This window comes from Chrysochloris asiatica, unplaced genomic scaffold (genome assembly GCF_000296735.1).
Source record: "Chrysochloris asiatica unplaced genomic scaffold, ChrAsi1.0 scaffold00312, whole genome shotgun sequence".
Taxonomy (NCBI): Eukaryota; Metazoa; Chordata; class Mammalia; order Afrosoricida; family Chrysochloridae; genus Chrysochloris; species Chrysochloris asiatica.
In genome coordinates this window covers 2,327,935-2,342,005 of record NW_006408830.1, presented here as the reverse complement: position 1 = coordinate 2,342,005, position 14,071 = coordinate 2,327,935, and the positions used below count along the sequence as shown (strand labels likewise).

The following is a 14,071-nucleotide window of genomic DNA, read 5'->3' as shown; positions in this document are numbered from 1 at the left end:
GAGCAGAGGAAGGGAAGGTGTAGACTTCAACAGGGTGAAAAGATGATTGAAGCGCTGTTTCCTTTCATCCATTCATTCAGCTACTGAGAGGCAATATTGTTCGATGATCAGAAACACAGACTTGGGATTTGTGGGTTGATCTCTTCCCATCATTTTAAGGAAATTTTCAACTATAATCTCTTGATTTTGTTTTTTCTTCTTTTCCCCTTGCCTCGCTTTCTTTCTCTCCTCTCCTTCTGGGATTCCAATTACACGTATGTTAGACCTTTTGATTGGATCAACATGTCTGTTATACTCTGTTCTTTTTTGTTTGTTTGTTTCTCTGTTTCATTTGGAAAATCTTCTGTTACTTGTCTTTGAGTTCACTGGTAGTTATGTGCCGTGGAGTCAGTTCTGATTCATAGTGACCCTGTATAGGATTTCCGAGGCTGTAAATCCTTATGGGAGCAGAAAACCTCATCTTTCCCTCATGGAACAGCTGGTAGATTTGAAGTGCTGACCTTGCAGTAACCCAATATCTTACCAGGATTCCTGAGTTCACTAGTACCTTTTTATACTGTGTCTGGTCCTCTGTTAAATCCATCCATTGAGTTGTTGATTTGAAATATTTTTCAGTCTATGTGAAATGGTTTGTTTTTGGTAGATTCTAATTGTCTATTAAAATTCTCCATCTTTTTGTCCGTTTTTGTCCATATTTTCTAATTTTTATTTAAAGTCCTTATCTGCTAATGTCAATGTGTGGTCATCTGTGGGTCACCTTTTATATTCATTTTTTTCTCTCATCAATTGCATGACCTGCCTATTCACATATCTTGTCTTTTTTTTAATTGACCCTTTGAACATTATACAGAAACGAACCAGAGACACTGAGCGGTTATCCACTTTCCCTAGTCAAGGTTCCCCTTTTTCTCTCTTAGGCAAATAATATGAGAAGTTAATTACTTCAGTCCAGTCAGGAATTGAGTAGGCTTGTGCTGAGCTGGAACTTTTAAAAATTCAAGTTAACTTTTTGTTTCAAAAGTCTCCGGGGTGAGAACTGTTGTTGTATATATATTTTTTATCAGTGCCTCCCTCTAGTAAGACTATTTTTTGGGGGGGTAGGGTCACAGACGGGAGGTTAAGATCATAGGTTTTAGAATGAGACTAAGCAAAAATCCTAACTCTGTCATTTACCTGCTCTATAATCCAGGGCAAGTAATGTGACTGTGCCTCCGCTTCCTAATCTATCAAGTAGAGATATTAAAATGCATTATTTTGAAGGTTGAGTGTTAATGCTTTTAAAGTGCCAAGAACTGGGCACATAGTAAATGATACACAAGTGCTTATTAATGTTATAATAATAACAACAGTATCTGTTGTCATGGTCGTCCGAGCCAGGCCATCTTTTAAATGATGAGAATATATAACAGTACCAGCCGCTCCTCGGAAACCCTATACAGACGGGGCCGCTGTGAGTTGGAACCCACCCAACAGCAATTAACAACAAGAGCACGTACCTTTCAGGTCCTTGTGGAGTTTCCAAACAATTATACAGTTAATGTATCTGATACAATATTTGCGCTCTGGGAGCAGATAACTGGGAGACCCCACCCAACTTGGCTTAGAGGGTAGTATCAGGGAAGGCTTCCTTAACAAGGTAACTTTTGAACTGACAGTTGAGACAGAAAGGACAGCACTTTACCAGATCTCATCCTTCACTTCCTCCCCCCAGAGGGCCCAGGTCAGCGGTCAAGGCTGGCTTCAATGCTGGACTCAGACACAGAAGGGGAAGGGGATGTTGCCGGTATCATCAACCCCTCAGTGGCCATGGCTATTGCAGGTGGACCACTGGCCCCTGGCTCCCGGGCCAGCATCTCTCAGGGGCCAACAACAGTGAGTATAGGGCTTGTTCCAGAGACATTCTCCAAGTGGGTTGGCTAAGATCTGTGAGGAGATGCTCATCAGCCATGACTCAGCCTCTGTGGATGAGACGGCCAGGTTTAACCCTGCTCTTCCTCAGTGCCCTGTCCTCTCTGACCGCAGGCTTCTCGCTCAGGCAGCACACTGTCTGCTGAGTCTAGCCGAACCTTGCTGGTGTGTGTGCTGTGGGTACTGAAAAATGCAGATCCGGTCCTGCTGCAGCGCTGGACCGCGGACCTGGCCCTCCCTCAGTTGGGTCGTCTCTTGGATTTGCTGCACCTCTGCTTGGCTGCCTTTGAGTACAAGGTTTGAGAGTCTGGGTGGGGGGCTAGGGTGTAGGAGGCAGGCTGGGTATGGATCACACAATAGGACCCAGATAGTGTGAGCTCTAAGAGTAAAGGGGTGGACCATTTCTGTGCACAGATTCCTACGAGGCTGAGGACCAAGGAGTGGGTTGTTTCTGTGCACAGGTTCCTAAGGAACTGAGGGTAAAGGGATGGACTATTTCTATGCATAGATTTTTGGGGGACTGAGTGTAAATAAAGGGGTGGACCTGCTTCTGTGCATAGGTTCCTGAGGGGCTGAGGGTAAAGGAGGGGGCGGACTATTTGTGCACAGGTTCCTATGAGCTGAGGGTATATTTTTGTAAAGAGATAATTGTCTTCATAAATAGGATATGGAAGGTGCTGAGGACTATGGGTTACCTATGTCTTCAAGCACAGGGTCCTAGAGGTAAGGAAGAGAAAAAGAGGGTCTCAGTTGGCCCAAGTCCCACAGAAAGAGGCAGAGTCAATCTGGAACTCCCTTGTTCTGCCCTCCAGGGGAAAAAGGCCTTTGAGCGCATCAACAGCCTCACCTTCAAGAAATCACTGGACATGAAGGCTCGCCTAGAGGAAGCCATCTTGGGGACCATTGGAGCACGGCAGGAGATGGTCCGGCGGAGTCGTGGTGAGAGGGAGGTGTACCCTGCACACACTGTCCCCACCAGCAGCTCCCACCCCATGTCCCAGGGACCCCAGAACAGCCACCCATAACCTTCGGTCCAGCTCCTAGAAAGAAATCCATGTGTGAACCCTGGAGACATGGGTCTCTGTGTCTCAAGTCACATGTCAGCAAGTCTCTGGGACTGTCTCACCCCACATGCATACATTTCTACCTGGCATTTTTTCTCATGGTTATATATACTCCTCATGTTTTCGCACATGTGTGAACATGTGCCCATCTCAGAGAGAAGCCCGTATGGGAATCAGGAGAACGTACGCTGGCGGAAGAGCATCACACACTGGAGACAAGCCTCGGACCGTGTGGACAAGTGGGTGTGGGTAGCAAGTGATTCATGGGCCTCAGACCAGTTTCCAGTGAACTGGCATCCCCAGGGCAGTCAAGGGAGGGGGAAAGCTCAGTGATAGGGTACAGCCTGGTCTTCGGTGGTTCCCCCAAGTCCCTCTTCCTCTCCAGAACCAAGGATGAAATGGAACATGAAGCCTTGGTGGATGGGAACCTGGCAACTGAGGCGAGTCTGGTGGTTCTGGACACATTGGAGATCATCGTGCAGGTAGGGCTTGATCTAGCATCTGCCCTGTGATGTCCGACTCCATAATTCCACTACTTCCCTGACCCCATAACCAGCCCAGTCACTTAACACCTGGGTTTCTGACCTTTGTGGCTTGTTCCCCCATTGCAGACGGTGATGTTGTCAGAGGCACGGGAGAGTGTCTTGGGGGTGGTGCTGAAGGTTGTGTTGTACAGTCTGGGCAGTGCCCAGAGTGCCCTCTTCCTGCAGCATGGCCTGGCCACCCAACGGGCCCTGGTGTCCAAGGTGAGCACCACTACCTGACCACCCTGGTTCTTGAGTGATAATAGCAGCCTGTTCATTGAGCACCTACTATGTGCCGGCCATTCCATGAGGCAGAGACTCTCCATTGCTGTTTACAGAGGAGGAGACTGAGGCTCAGAGTGGCTTAGTCCCTTGCCCTTGGTCACCTGAGTTCAGGTCTGACTATAATACCCCACTGTGCTCAGCCCCATAAACAGGTGCCTTTGTCCCCCAACCCAACCCGCTTCCACACACCCCACCCTGGAACCCTCTGAGCCAGAACAGGCAGGGTTGAACAGTGTGTCCGGGCCCTGGGGGTACAGTTCCCAGAGTTGCTGTTCGAGGAAGACACGGAGTTGTGTGCCGACCTCTGCCTGAGGCTCTTGCGTCACTGCGGCAGCCGCATCAGCGCCATCCGCACACACGCCAGCGCCTCCCTCTACCTCCTCATGCGTCAGAACTTCGAGATTGGAAACGTGAGTGGTAGGCATGTTGGGGACCGGCATGCGCGAGGCTGTGGCCAGGCGTTGGTGGGTGATGTAGACTAGGCTGTGGTGGCTGTTTTGTACAAGGTGTTGTAGAAGCATGGGGATCTCTGTGACAGTGAGGAAGGAGAGAGGCGAATGGGAGTAGGAGGTTGGGAGGTCCTGGTGTGAAGCAGTGGGCCAGGTGAAGGTCTGGGGTCTGAGACTTACAGGTGCATTCTCCCTCTCCTGCCACCCTCAGAACTTTGCCCGCGTGAAGATGCAGGTGACCATGTCTCTTTCATCCCTGGTGGGCACGACACAGAACTTCAGCGAAGAACACCTGCGACGTTCACTCAAGACCATCCTCACCTACGCCGAGGAGGACGTGGGGCTGCGAGACAGCACTTTTGCCGAGCAGGTGACACCCATTGGGCCCCTGACCTCATCGTCTTGGCCCCTTCACCTCCCTATGCCCTCACTGATGCCTACACATCTGGTTCCAGGTCCAGGACCTGATGTTCAATCTGCACATGATCCTGACCGACACGGTGAAGATGAAGGAGCATCAGGAGGATCCCGAGATGCTCATTGATCTTATGTACAGGTGAGCAGGCCCACCAACCCCCGCCGACAGTGAGACGAGGTGAGCGGGAAGAGGTAAGCACACAGGTGGTACAAGAGACAAGAAGGACGGGACAGGTGAGGAGGGCCTAGGAGAGCAGACAGGTGAGAGGAACAGGAGAGAGCACAAGTGAATGTACAGATGAAGATGACCAATGACTAGGACGAGGGAGGGGACCGGATGGGAGAGACAGGTGAGGTGCTGACAGGTGAAGGGTGAACAGGTCAGGGAAAAAAGTGGCTTCAGGAGAAGTGAGGGGTATTTAGTAAGAAAGAGAGTTTGGGGATGGACAGATGATGGAGTAAGGGAAGTTGATATGGAAGGGATGTGTCTAAGGTACACAGGTGAGCAGAAGACAGGTGAATTGGTATGTAAGTGGGGAGTGGGAAACAGGTGGCTGGTGTTTCCTCAGGTAGAGTCCACTGATGAGCGGACAGAATGACAAGTTGGGGAGGGTGCAAGGTTGGATGAGGGAAGAGACAGATGAATCGAGAAATAAGCGAAGTGATGGACAGGTGAGGAGAGAGACGAGGGGAATCAGTGAAGGGGAGAGACAAGTGAGCAGACAGGTGAGCGAGCAGATGGAGAGCTAAGGGAATAGGTGAAGGATGGGCAGGTGAGCAGTCAGGTGAATGGTGAGGAGACTGTTCAGGGAGGAGCAGGTAGCAGATGGATAAGTAAAAGAAAGCTGAATGGAAGAATATCTGCAGTTGGCAGTTGAGAGGATGGACAGGTTGGGGAATGGGGGATGGATGGGTGAATGGGGGACAGGTGAGGAGATGGCTGGTCAGTGGAAGGGACAAGTGAGGGGTGTGCAAAAAGGGCTAGGTGAGTCCCATCCCCCCCATCTCCTCCCCTGGGCCCCAGGATTGCCCGAGGCTACCAGGGTTCCCCGGACTTGCGGCTGACATGGCTACAGAACATGGCCGGGAAGCATGCAGAACTGGGCAACCACGCCGAGGCGGCTCAGTGCATGGTGCACGCAGCTGCCCTGGTAGCTGAGTATCTGGCCCTGCTGGAGGACAGCCGCCACCTGCCCGTGGGCTGCGTCTCCTTCCAAGTGAGCCTGCAGGGTGGTGGGCCGCGGGTGGGCCTGCCTCAGGGACCAGGGCCTGACACCCGCTCCTCCTCTAGAACATCTCCTCCAACGTTCTGGAGGAATCGGCCATCTCCGACGACATCCTGTCGCCCGATGAGGAGGGCTTCTGTTCCGGGAAGCACTTCACGGAGCTGGGGCTGGTGGGGCTGCTGGAGCAGGCGGCTGCCTACTTCACCATGGTGAGGCCTGGGGCCAAGCGATAGAGGGAGGCCTGGGGCCAAGCGATAGAGGGACTCGTGAGACTCGAGCCGCCGATTCCAACTCATACTAGAGACCCTGGAGGACAGAGTGATGCTGCCAAATAGGGTTTCTAAGGCTGTGATGTTGAAGGAAACAGACAGCCTCATCTTTCCCCTGAGGAGCAGCTGCTGGGTTCAAACTGCCGCCCTTTCGGTTAACAGCCAGGCACTTAACCACTGAGCTGCCAGCGTTCCTTCTGAAAACCTCAGAGGTCCCATTCATTGTCTGCCTTTCTCCCTATAAAGGGCACAAGGCCTGGTTATAGTAAACACTCTGTACACTTAGTTGCTATGTGAAACGTCCTATTAGATAATGTTTCCAACATGTCTCAGACCGAGCAGCTGCCGCTCCCTTTCTGCTATCCTGGTTCATATCTCCTTTGCCCCCAGTTCTTCTGGGTTTGTTTTGTTTTTTTGTTTTTTTTTGTTTTTGCTGTACTGTTTCATTTATTTTATTTATTTATTTTTTTTGACATAAAAAGAACAGAGAAGTGCACCAATCACAACTTTGACACATCAGGAAACAAACATGAATGACTGGTGGCGTTTTTAAGCCATTGCTGCTTAAGGTGCTCTGGTAGCATAGCGGTTACAAATCGGGCTGCAAACCTCAGGGTCAGCGGTTCGAAACTACCAGCGGTTCCGCGGGAGAAAGATGAAGCGTTCTGCTCTCGTAAAGATTTACAGCCTCGGAAACCCTGTACAGGGTTGCTATGAGTCGAAACCGACTCCACGGCACATAACAACAGGGCTTTGTTAGGAATGCAGTGGTCTTGGGCCCCACCCCAGACACTGATGTTAAACAAAATCCCAGACATTGGAATCTCAGAGGCTCTACCTTAAAACAATTATAGATAACCAACCTGTCACAGCCAGATACCACAGGCCCACCCTCACTGACAAAGGCTTAAAAAAGTCTTATCACACACTAGCAAGTTAACAGTAAGTAGTTCTTCACTCTCTTAATCCTAGTCCATTTTAAAATTCCTTGATTACCTCACAGACACTTGCTTGCAGTTGTTATTGTTGTGTGCTGTCGAGTCGGTTCCGACCCTGTACAGCGTTTCCGAGGCTGTAAATCTTTACAGGAGCAGAACACCTCATCTTTCTCCCGCAGAGCGGCTGGTAGTTTCAAACTGCTGGCCTTAAGGTTTGCAGCCCAATTCATAACCACTACGCTACCAGAAAGAACTACCAGTTGTTGTTAAGTACCATCAAGTCAGTTCCCTACTCATGGTGACCTTATGGTAACCTTATGCACAACAGAAGGAAACACTGCCCATTCCTGTACCATCCTCATAATCATTGTGAACCTTGAGCCCATTACTGCTGCCATGTGCCAATCCATCCCATTGGGGGTCTTGCTCTTTTTCTCCAACCTTCCACTTTACCCAGTATGATATCCTTCTCCAGAGACCAGTCCCTCCTGACAATATATCCAAAGTATGACACAAAGTCTGGCCATCCTGGATTCTCAGGAGCATTCTGAGTATACTTCTTCCAACACAGATTTGTTTGCTTTTCAAGTAGTCCATGGTACTTTTAATATTCCTCTCCAATACCATAACTCAAATGCATCAGTTCTTCTACTCATTCTCCACTTTCACATGCATATGAAGCTATTGAAAATACCATGTCTTGGGTCAGGCGCACCTTAGTCCTCAAACGGACATCTTTGCTCTTGAACACTTTAAAGAGGTTTTGTGCAGCTGCTTTGCCTATGGTAATACATCATTTGATTTCTTGACTGCTGTTTCCATTAATTACTGTTCTTGTTGTTAAGTGCTGTCGAGTGGGTTCCAATTCATAGCAATCCTGTATAGGGTTTCTAAGGAGTGGCTTGTGAGTTTGAACCGCTGACCCTGTGGTTCAAACTGGCCTTGCGATCCAGTGATTTATTCCCCAGCGCCACACCAAGACTCCAGAATGTTGATAGTGGATCCAAAGACAAATGAATTGACAACTTTATTCTTTTCTCCATGTACATAATATTATTTATTGGTCCACTGGTGAGGATTTTTGTTTTATTTATATTGAGGGGCTACCCATACTGAGGAGTCCTGGTGTGGTGCTGTGGGTTAATACACCAGACTGCAAAGCTGTTTGAACTGCAAGGTCGGCGGTTCAAGCTTACCAGCTTCTCCTCGGAAAACCTTTACAGGGTCGCTATGGGTCTGAATCGACTCGACAGCACTTAATAACAACAACCCATACTGAAGGCTGTGATCTTTGATCTTCATCAGTAAGTATGTTAAATCTTCTTTGCTTTGAGCAAGTAAGGTTGTATTATCTGCATATCACAGGTTGTTAATGAGTCTTCCTCCAATCCTGATGCCACATTCTTCATATCATCCAGCTTCTTGGATTATTTGCTCAGCATACAAATTGAATAAGTATGGTGAAAGATTACAACCCTGGCACACACCTTTCCTGATTTTAAACCATTCAGTGTCCTTTTGGTCTGTTCAAACAGCTGCCTCTTGGTCTGTGTACAGGTGTCTCATGAGCACATTTAAGTGTTTCAGAATACTCATTCTCAGCAATGTTGTCCATAGTTTGTCATGATCTGCATGGGGAAAAACTTTTGCATAATCAATAAAGAGCCAGTAAACATCTTTCTGGTATTCTCTGCTTTCAGCCACTATCCATCTGATGTCAGCAATGATATCCCTTATTCCATATCCTTGTCTGAGTCTGGATTGAACCTCTGGCTGTTCCGCATCAGTGTACTGTTGCAGTTGTTTTTAAATTATCTTCAGCAAAATTTTACTTGCATGTGATATTAATGATATTGTCTGATGATTTCCTCATTCCATTGGGTCACCACTCTGTGGAGTGGGTACAAATAGTGATCTCTTCCAATCAGTTGGCCAGATAACTGTCTTCCAAATTCTTGGCAGAGATGAGGGAGTACCTCCAGTGCCGCCTCAGGTGGTTGAACGATTTCAGTTTGTATTCCTTCAGCTTCCGGAGTCTTCAGTGCACCGTGGACTTCTTCCTTCAGTATCTTTGGCTCTTTCTTGATCCTCTGCTACCGCTTGAAATTGGTTGAACATCAACCATTTCTTTTGGCACAGTGACTACATATTCTTTCCATCTTCTTTTGATGCTTTCTGCGTTATTCAGTATCTTGTCCATGTTGTTGTTAAGTGTCATCAAGTCAGTTCCAACTCATAGCAACTGTGTATAGGGTTTCCAAGGAGAGGCTGAAGAACTTGAACCGCCAATCTTGCAGTTCAAACTGACTGCAATCCAGCGCATTAACCCACAGCGCCACACCAGGACTCCATCTTGACCATAGATTCCTTCAATATTTCAAGTCAAGGCTTGAATTCTTTCTTCAGTTCTTTCAGCTTAAGAAACTTGGCACATTTCATTATAGCATTTGACTTTGTCTTCTCGAGCAGCCCTTTGAAATGTTCTGTTCAGCTCTTCTCCTTCCTCATTTCTTCCATTTGCTTTAGCATCTCTACATTGGAGAGCAAGTTTCAGAGTCTCATCTGAAATCCACTGTGGTCTTCTTTCTTATCTTCTTAATGACCTTTTGCTTTCCTTCTGTATGATGTTCTTGATGTTATCCTACAACTCTTCTGGCTTTCTGTCATTAGTGTCTAATGCAACAAATCTGTTCTTGAGATGATCTCTAGATTCAGGTGGGATATGTTCAAGGTCAACTTTTGGCTCTCGTGGACTTGTCTTAATTTTCTTCAGCCTCAGCCTGAACTTGCATATAAGCAATTGATGTTTTGTTTGTTAGTCAGCCCCTGGCCTGGTTTCGGCTGATGATATGGAGTTTTTCCACTGTCTGTTCCTACTGATTTGTAATCAATTTGGTTTCTCTGTAGTCTAACTGATGAGGTCCATGTGTATAGTCGTCTTTTATGTTGTTTAAAAAAGATACTTGTCATTGGTCTTGCGAAATTCTGTCATGTGATCTCCAGCATCGTTTTTGTCACCAAGGCCATATTTTCCAACCAATGATCCTTCCTCTTTGCTTCCAACCTTTGCATTTCAATCACCCGTAATTATCAATACATCTTGAGTGCTCAACTCAAATCACCAACCTCTGAGTTAGCCGACAAGTACTTAACAGCTGCACCACCACGCTCCTTGTAGCCTTTTGCAGTGTTGTTTTCATTACTCTTATTTCTGCTGGCATCTCAGAGACAAAAGCCTTGGGGGAAGAAGCCAGATCGTGAACAGGACCTTCTGACAGTGTGTCAGCAAACAGCCCAGGGGTGCCTGTTGTGTGCACCAGGGACCTGGAGACCCATCAGCAGCCTCTGCCATGTTTCAGGAGGCAGTTGTTCATGAACACCCAGCCAAGATGGGCCAGAGGTCACGTCCCAGCCCTGGGACGCCTCCTGCTATAAGGGACTATGGGAAAATGCAGATATATTCAGTACTGGTACAAAGTAAGACTTACTGAATGTGATGGAGACCACCCAGGGGCCTGTGAAGGCCACATGGAAAGGCTGGAGCCCCATCTGCAGCAGGGGTGGTTAGGTTGAGCTTCCTGGAAGGAGTTGAGGTGGGAGCACAGCCTCGGGGGTAGACCAGTTAGTTATTCAGGCAGGAAGAAACCTTGATAAGCCTCCAACCCCACCCCAGGGCGGGCTCTACGAGGCAGTGAATGAGGTCTACAAAACCCTCATCCCCATCCTGGAAGCCCACCGCGACTACAAGAAACTGGCTGCTGTGCACGGTAAACTGCAGGAGGCCTTCACCAAGATCATGCACCAGGTAGGCCCCCCCCCACCCCCGACGTCCTCCCGGACCCTGCCCTCGGCCCTGACCCAGGGCTTGGCTGACCTTGACCTTTCTTTCCCCCCAGAGCTCCGGCTGGGAGGTGAGTCCATACTGGTGGCCAACTGCCCCTGGTAACAGCTGGCCAGCAGTGAACACCAGGGGGCGCTGGAGGAGCACAGCAGCCTGGGGTCACTGCAGGGGTCTGAAGCACCCCAATCCTCCAGGGTAGCATCCCGCCTGTGACTCACCCAGCTGGGAACTCTCCATAAACACCCCTCCCTCCACCAGAGTCATATCAGTCACCATAGGGAGGGGGCTCCGGCTTCCTCCCTCCCTGCCCTGCTCTTTGTTTGTCTTGGTCTGTGTCTCCCTTGGTCTCTATCTTCCCCTGCCTCCCCAGCCCCTCCCTTTCTGTTTACCACGGCGGCTACCCCCTCCCTTCCCGTCTGTCCTCAAGTTGGTCTATTTTTAGGCATCTCCTAGTTTGGGGAGAATTTTCTGGCCAAAGATGGCCTGAACCCAGAGACTTGGTGGGTGGAGCGGGGCAGCATGGGCAGGCCCCTTCTCCCCCAGTCCCTGTTCTCTCCCCATGGAATGTTTCTCATGGGACAGCATAACCAAGTTGGGGGTGGTGATAAGGGAGAACACGCTGACCTCTGACCTCTCTCATGACTTTGTCTCTCTATCCCCTACCTTGCCTGTCCCACCTCACCCCACCCTGCCTGGATCTGCCTTGGTAAGTGAGCTGGAACCATCTTCTCCCCTCCTGGGGGGTGGGAGTGGGTAGAAGGGGAGTCAGCCCTAGAACAAGGGAGCCAGAACCTCTGTCCCAGAGTGGGAGAAGCCAGGCCTTCCTTCAGCTGCTTAAATACTGAGTACCTACTGTGTGCCCAGCTTTGAGGACATTGGGGACCCAGTCCTGAGCAATATGGCTTCAGTTCCAAATTCAGGTTGAGGGCCTCAACAATGAGGAGAAAGATAGGCTGGGAGAAACAGCAAGGTGTGGGCAGTGGGTGGTGGCCCAGTTCACGCCCTCATGTTTTAAGAGTCCCTCTGCCCATGCCTGTACACCGTTGTTCTCTGGGTCCCTTCACCTGTACCCACCTGCCCTGTGAGGTCTGAGGACATCCACTTTATGAGGTTACAGAGCTCCCACTCAGCATCCTCTTCTCACAGCCCCAGCGTGTTTTCGGGACGTATTTCCGAGTGGGCTTCTATGGAGCCCGCTTCGGAGACCTGGACGAGCAAGAGTTTGTGTACAAGGAGCCGTCCATCACGAAGCTGGCTGAGATTTCGCATCGGCTAGAGGCACGTTCTGGGGGCAAGACCCTGGGAGTACCCTGGGCTGGGATCGGGGCTCAGCCTAAGTCAACCCATCTCCTTAGGAGTTCTACACAGAGCGCTTTGGGGAAGACGTGGTGGAGATTGTCAAAGACTCCAACCCTGTGGACAAGTCCAAGCTCGAGCCACAGAAGGTGCGGGGCTCTCACCCCCTATGGACCCAAAATCCTGTATTCAAGGAGACACCAAGTGCTATTTTCTGGGGACCTTTACACGCTAGTTCTCTGGGAAAACCCAAATGCTAGAACCCTGAAAAGACCCATTGCTGCCAAGTCCATTCAGAGTCAGTGATTCTATAGGACAGAGTGGAACTGCCCACATGGTTCCCAGGACTTTCAGCTCTATGGAAGCAGATTGTCAGATCTTCCGTGGAGTGGCTGGTGGGTTTAAAACCTTTAAGTTAGCAGCTGAGCACTTAACCACTGCATCACCATGTTGCTGTTGTTGTTAAGTATGTGGAGTCGGTTCTGACTCATAGAGACCCTGTACAGGGTTTCTGAGGCACCTTTACGGGAGCAGATAGCCCTTGGTGGTGGTGGTAAGTGCTGTCAAATCGGTTCCGACTCATAGCAACCCTGTACAGGGTTTCCAAAGAACAGCTGGTGAGTCTGAACCACCAACCTTGCACTTCAGACCAACCTTGCAGTCCAGCTCATTATCCCGCAGCAACCTGGGGGATCCCCAATCCTATTCTTTAGGGATCTACATGGAGAGCTTTGGGGAAGACGTGGTGGAGATAGTCAAAGACTCAAACATAGGACGACCTGGGAGCCCCAGGTTCAGACCCAGGGAAGCCTAGATCTCCTTTTTATAAAGCTAGTACCCTGTGGGGTTAGAGCTGCAGGATCCTCACTGCCCCCCCTACCCCCCCCCTTGCCCCAGGCCTACATTCAGATCACATATGTAGAGCCCTACTTCGACACCTATGAGCTCAAGGACCGAGTGACTTACTTCGACCGGAACTACGGGCTGCGGACCTTCCTATTCTGCACACCCTTCACACCCGACGGGCGGGCACACGGGGAGCTGCCCGAACAACACAAACGCAAAACCCTGCTCAGCACAGCCCACGCCTTCCCCTACATCAAGACGCGCATCCGCGTATGCCACCGAGAAGAGGTGTGAAGGGAACCTGGGCCCCAGTCTGATAATCCCAACATCTACCACTGGCCTCCAGACCCAAGGCTGGACCCCAACCATAGCAAAGCCCCCATAGACAAACAAGGCCGGCAGGCTGGAGTCCCAGACACCCTTACCCAGATTCCTGGACCCCTCTCCTGCCCCCAGTAGGGTTTGAGCCTTGGCTGGCTTGGGTCAGAACACCCAGCAAGTGCAGGTCCCTCCCCCACCCACAGACAGTGCTGACCCCGGTGGAGGTGGCCATTGAAGACATGCAGAAGAAGACGCGGGAGCTGGCTTTTGCGACCGAGCAGGACCCGCCGGACGCCAAGATGTTGCAGATGGTGCTCCAGGGTTCTGTGGGGCCTACTGTGAACCAGGCACGGCCAGTAGGAGGTGTAGACATCCTGGGAGGGACCCCCGGTACCACGCAGGGGCCTTCACAACCCCTTCTCATCCCCCAGGGTCCCCTGGAGGTAGCCCAGGTGTTTTTGGCAGAGATCCCGGAAGACCGAAAGCTCTTCAGGCATCATAATAAGCTTCGGCTCTGTTTCAAGGACTTCTGCAAAAAGTAGGCTGATCCTGCACCTCAGCCCCCACCCCACCCCCCACATCCTTGTTACTCACCTTTCTGCCTGCCTGACCCCTCAGACAGCCTCCCAGGCTGTTTGATCCCCACTGTGGGGCTGCCCTCTGCCTCCACACCCTGGGCTCCCCACA

At 50.2% G+C, this 14,071-nt stretch overlaps 1 protein-coding gene across 1 annotated transcript in view; it reads left to right on the top strand.

Moving 5' to 3' along the window:
- Positions 1-14,071, top strand: part of DOCK6 (dedicator of cytokinesis 6) — a 56,351-nt gene that overhangs the window by 41,592 nt on the left and 688 nt on the right. The window contains exons 29-46 of the mRNA XM_006875130.1: positions 1,712-1,872; positions 2,023-2,205; positions 2,721-2,847; positions 3,127-3,211; positions 3,358-3,454; positions 3,584-3,718; positions 4,039-4,191; positions 4,442-4,600; positions 4,686-4,786; positions 5,672-5,864; positions 5,939-6,082; positions 10,754-10,885; positions 10,977-10,991; positions 12,074-12,199; positions 12,277-12,366; positions 13,115-13,351; positions 13,588-13,731; positions 13,816-13,922. Coding sequence (XP_006875192.1) covers positions 1,712-1,872; positions 2,023-2,205; positions 2,721-2,847; positions 3,127-3,211; positions 3,358-3,454; positions 3,584-3,718; positions 4,039-4,191; positions 4,442-4,600; positions 4,686-4,786; positions 5,672-5,864; positions 5,939-6,082; positions 10,754-10,885; positions 10,977-10,991; positions 12,074-12,199; positions 12,277-12,366; positions 13,115-13,351; positions 13,588-13,731; positions 13,816-13,922 — 2,389 coding nt within the window. The remainder of the gene's footprint in view (positions 1-1,711; positions 1,873-2,022; positions 2,206-2,720; positions 2,848-3,126; positions 3,212-3,357; positions 3,455-3,583; positions 3,719-4,038; positions 4,192-4,441; positions 4,601-4,685; positions 4,787-5,671; positions 5,865-5,938; positions 6,083-10,753; positions 10,886-10,976; positions 10,992-12,073; positions 12,200-12,276; positions 12,367-13,114; positions 13,352-13,587; positions 13,732-13,815; positions 13,923-14,071) is intronic.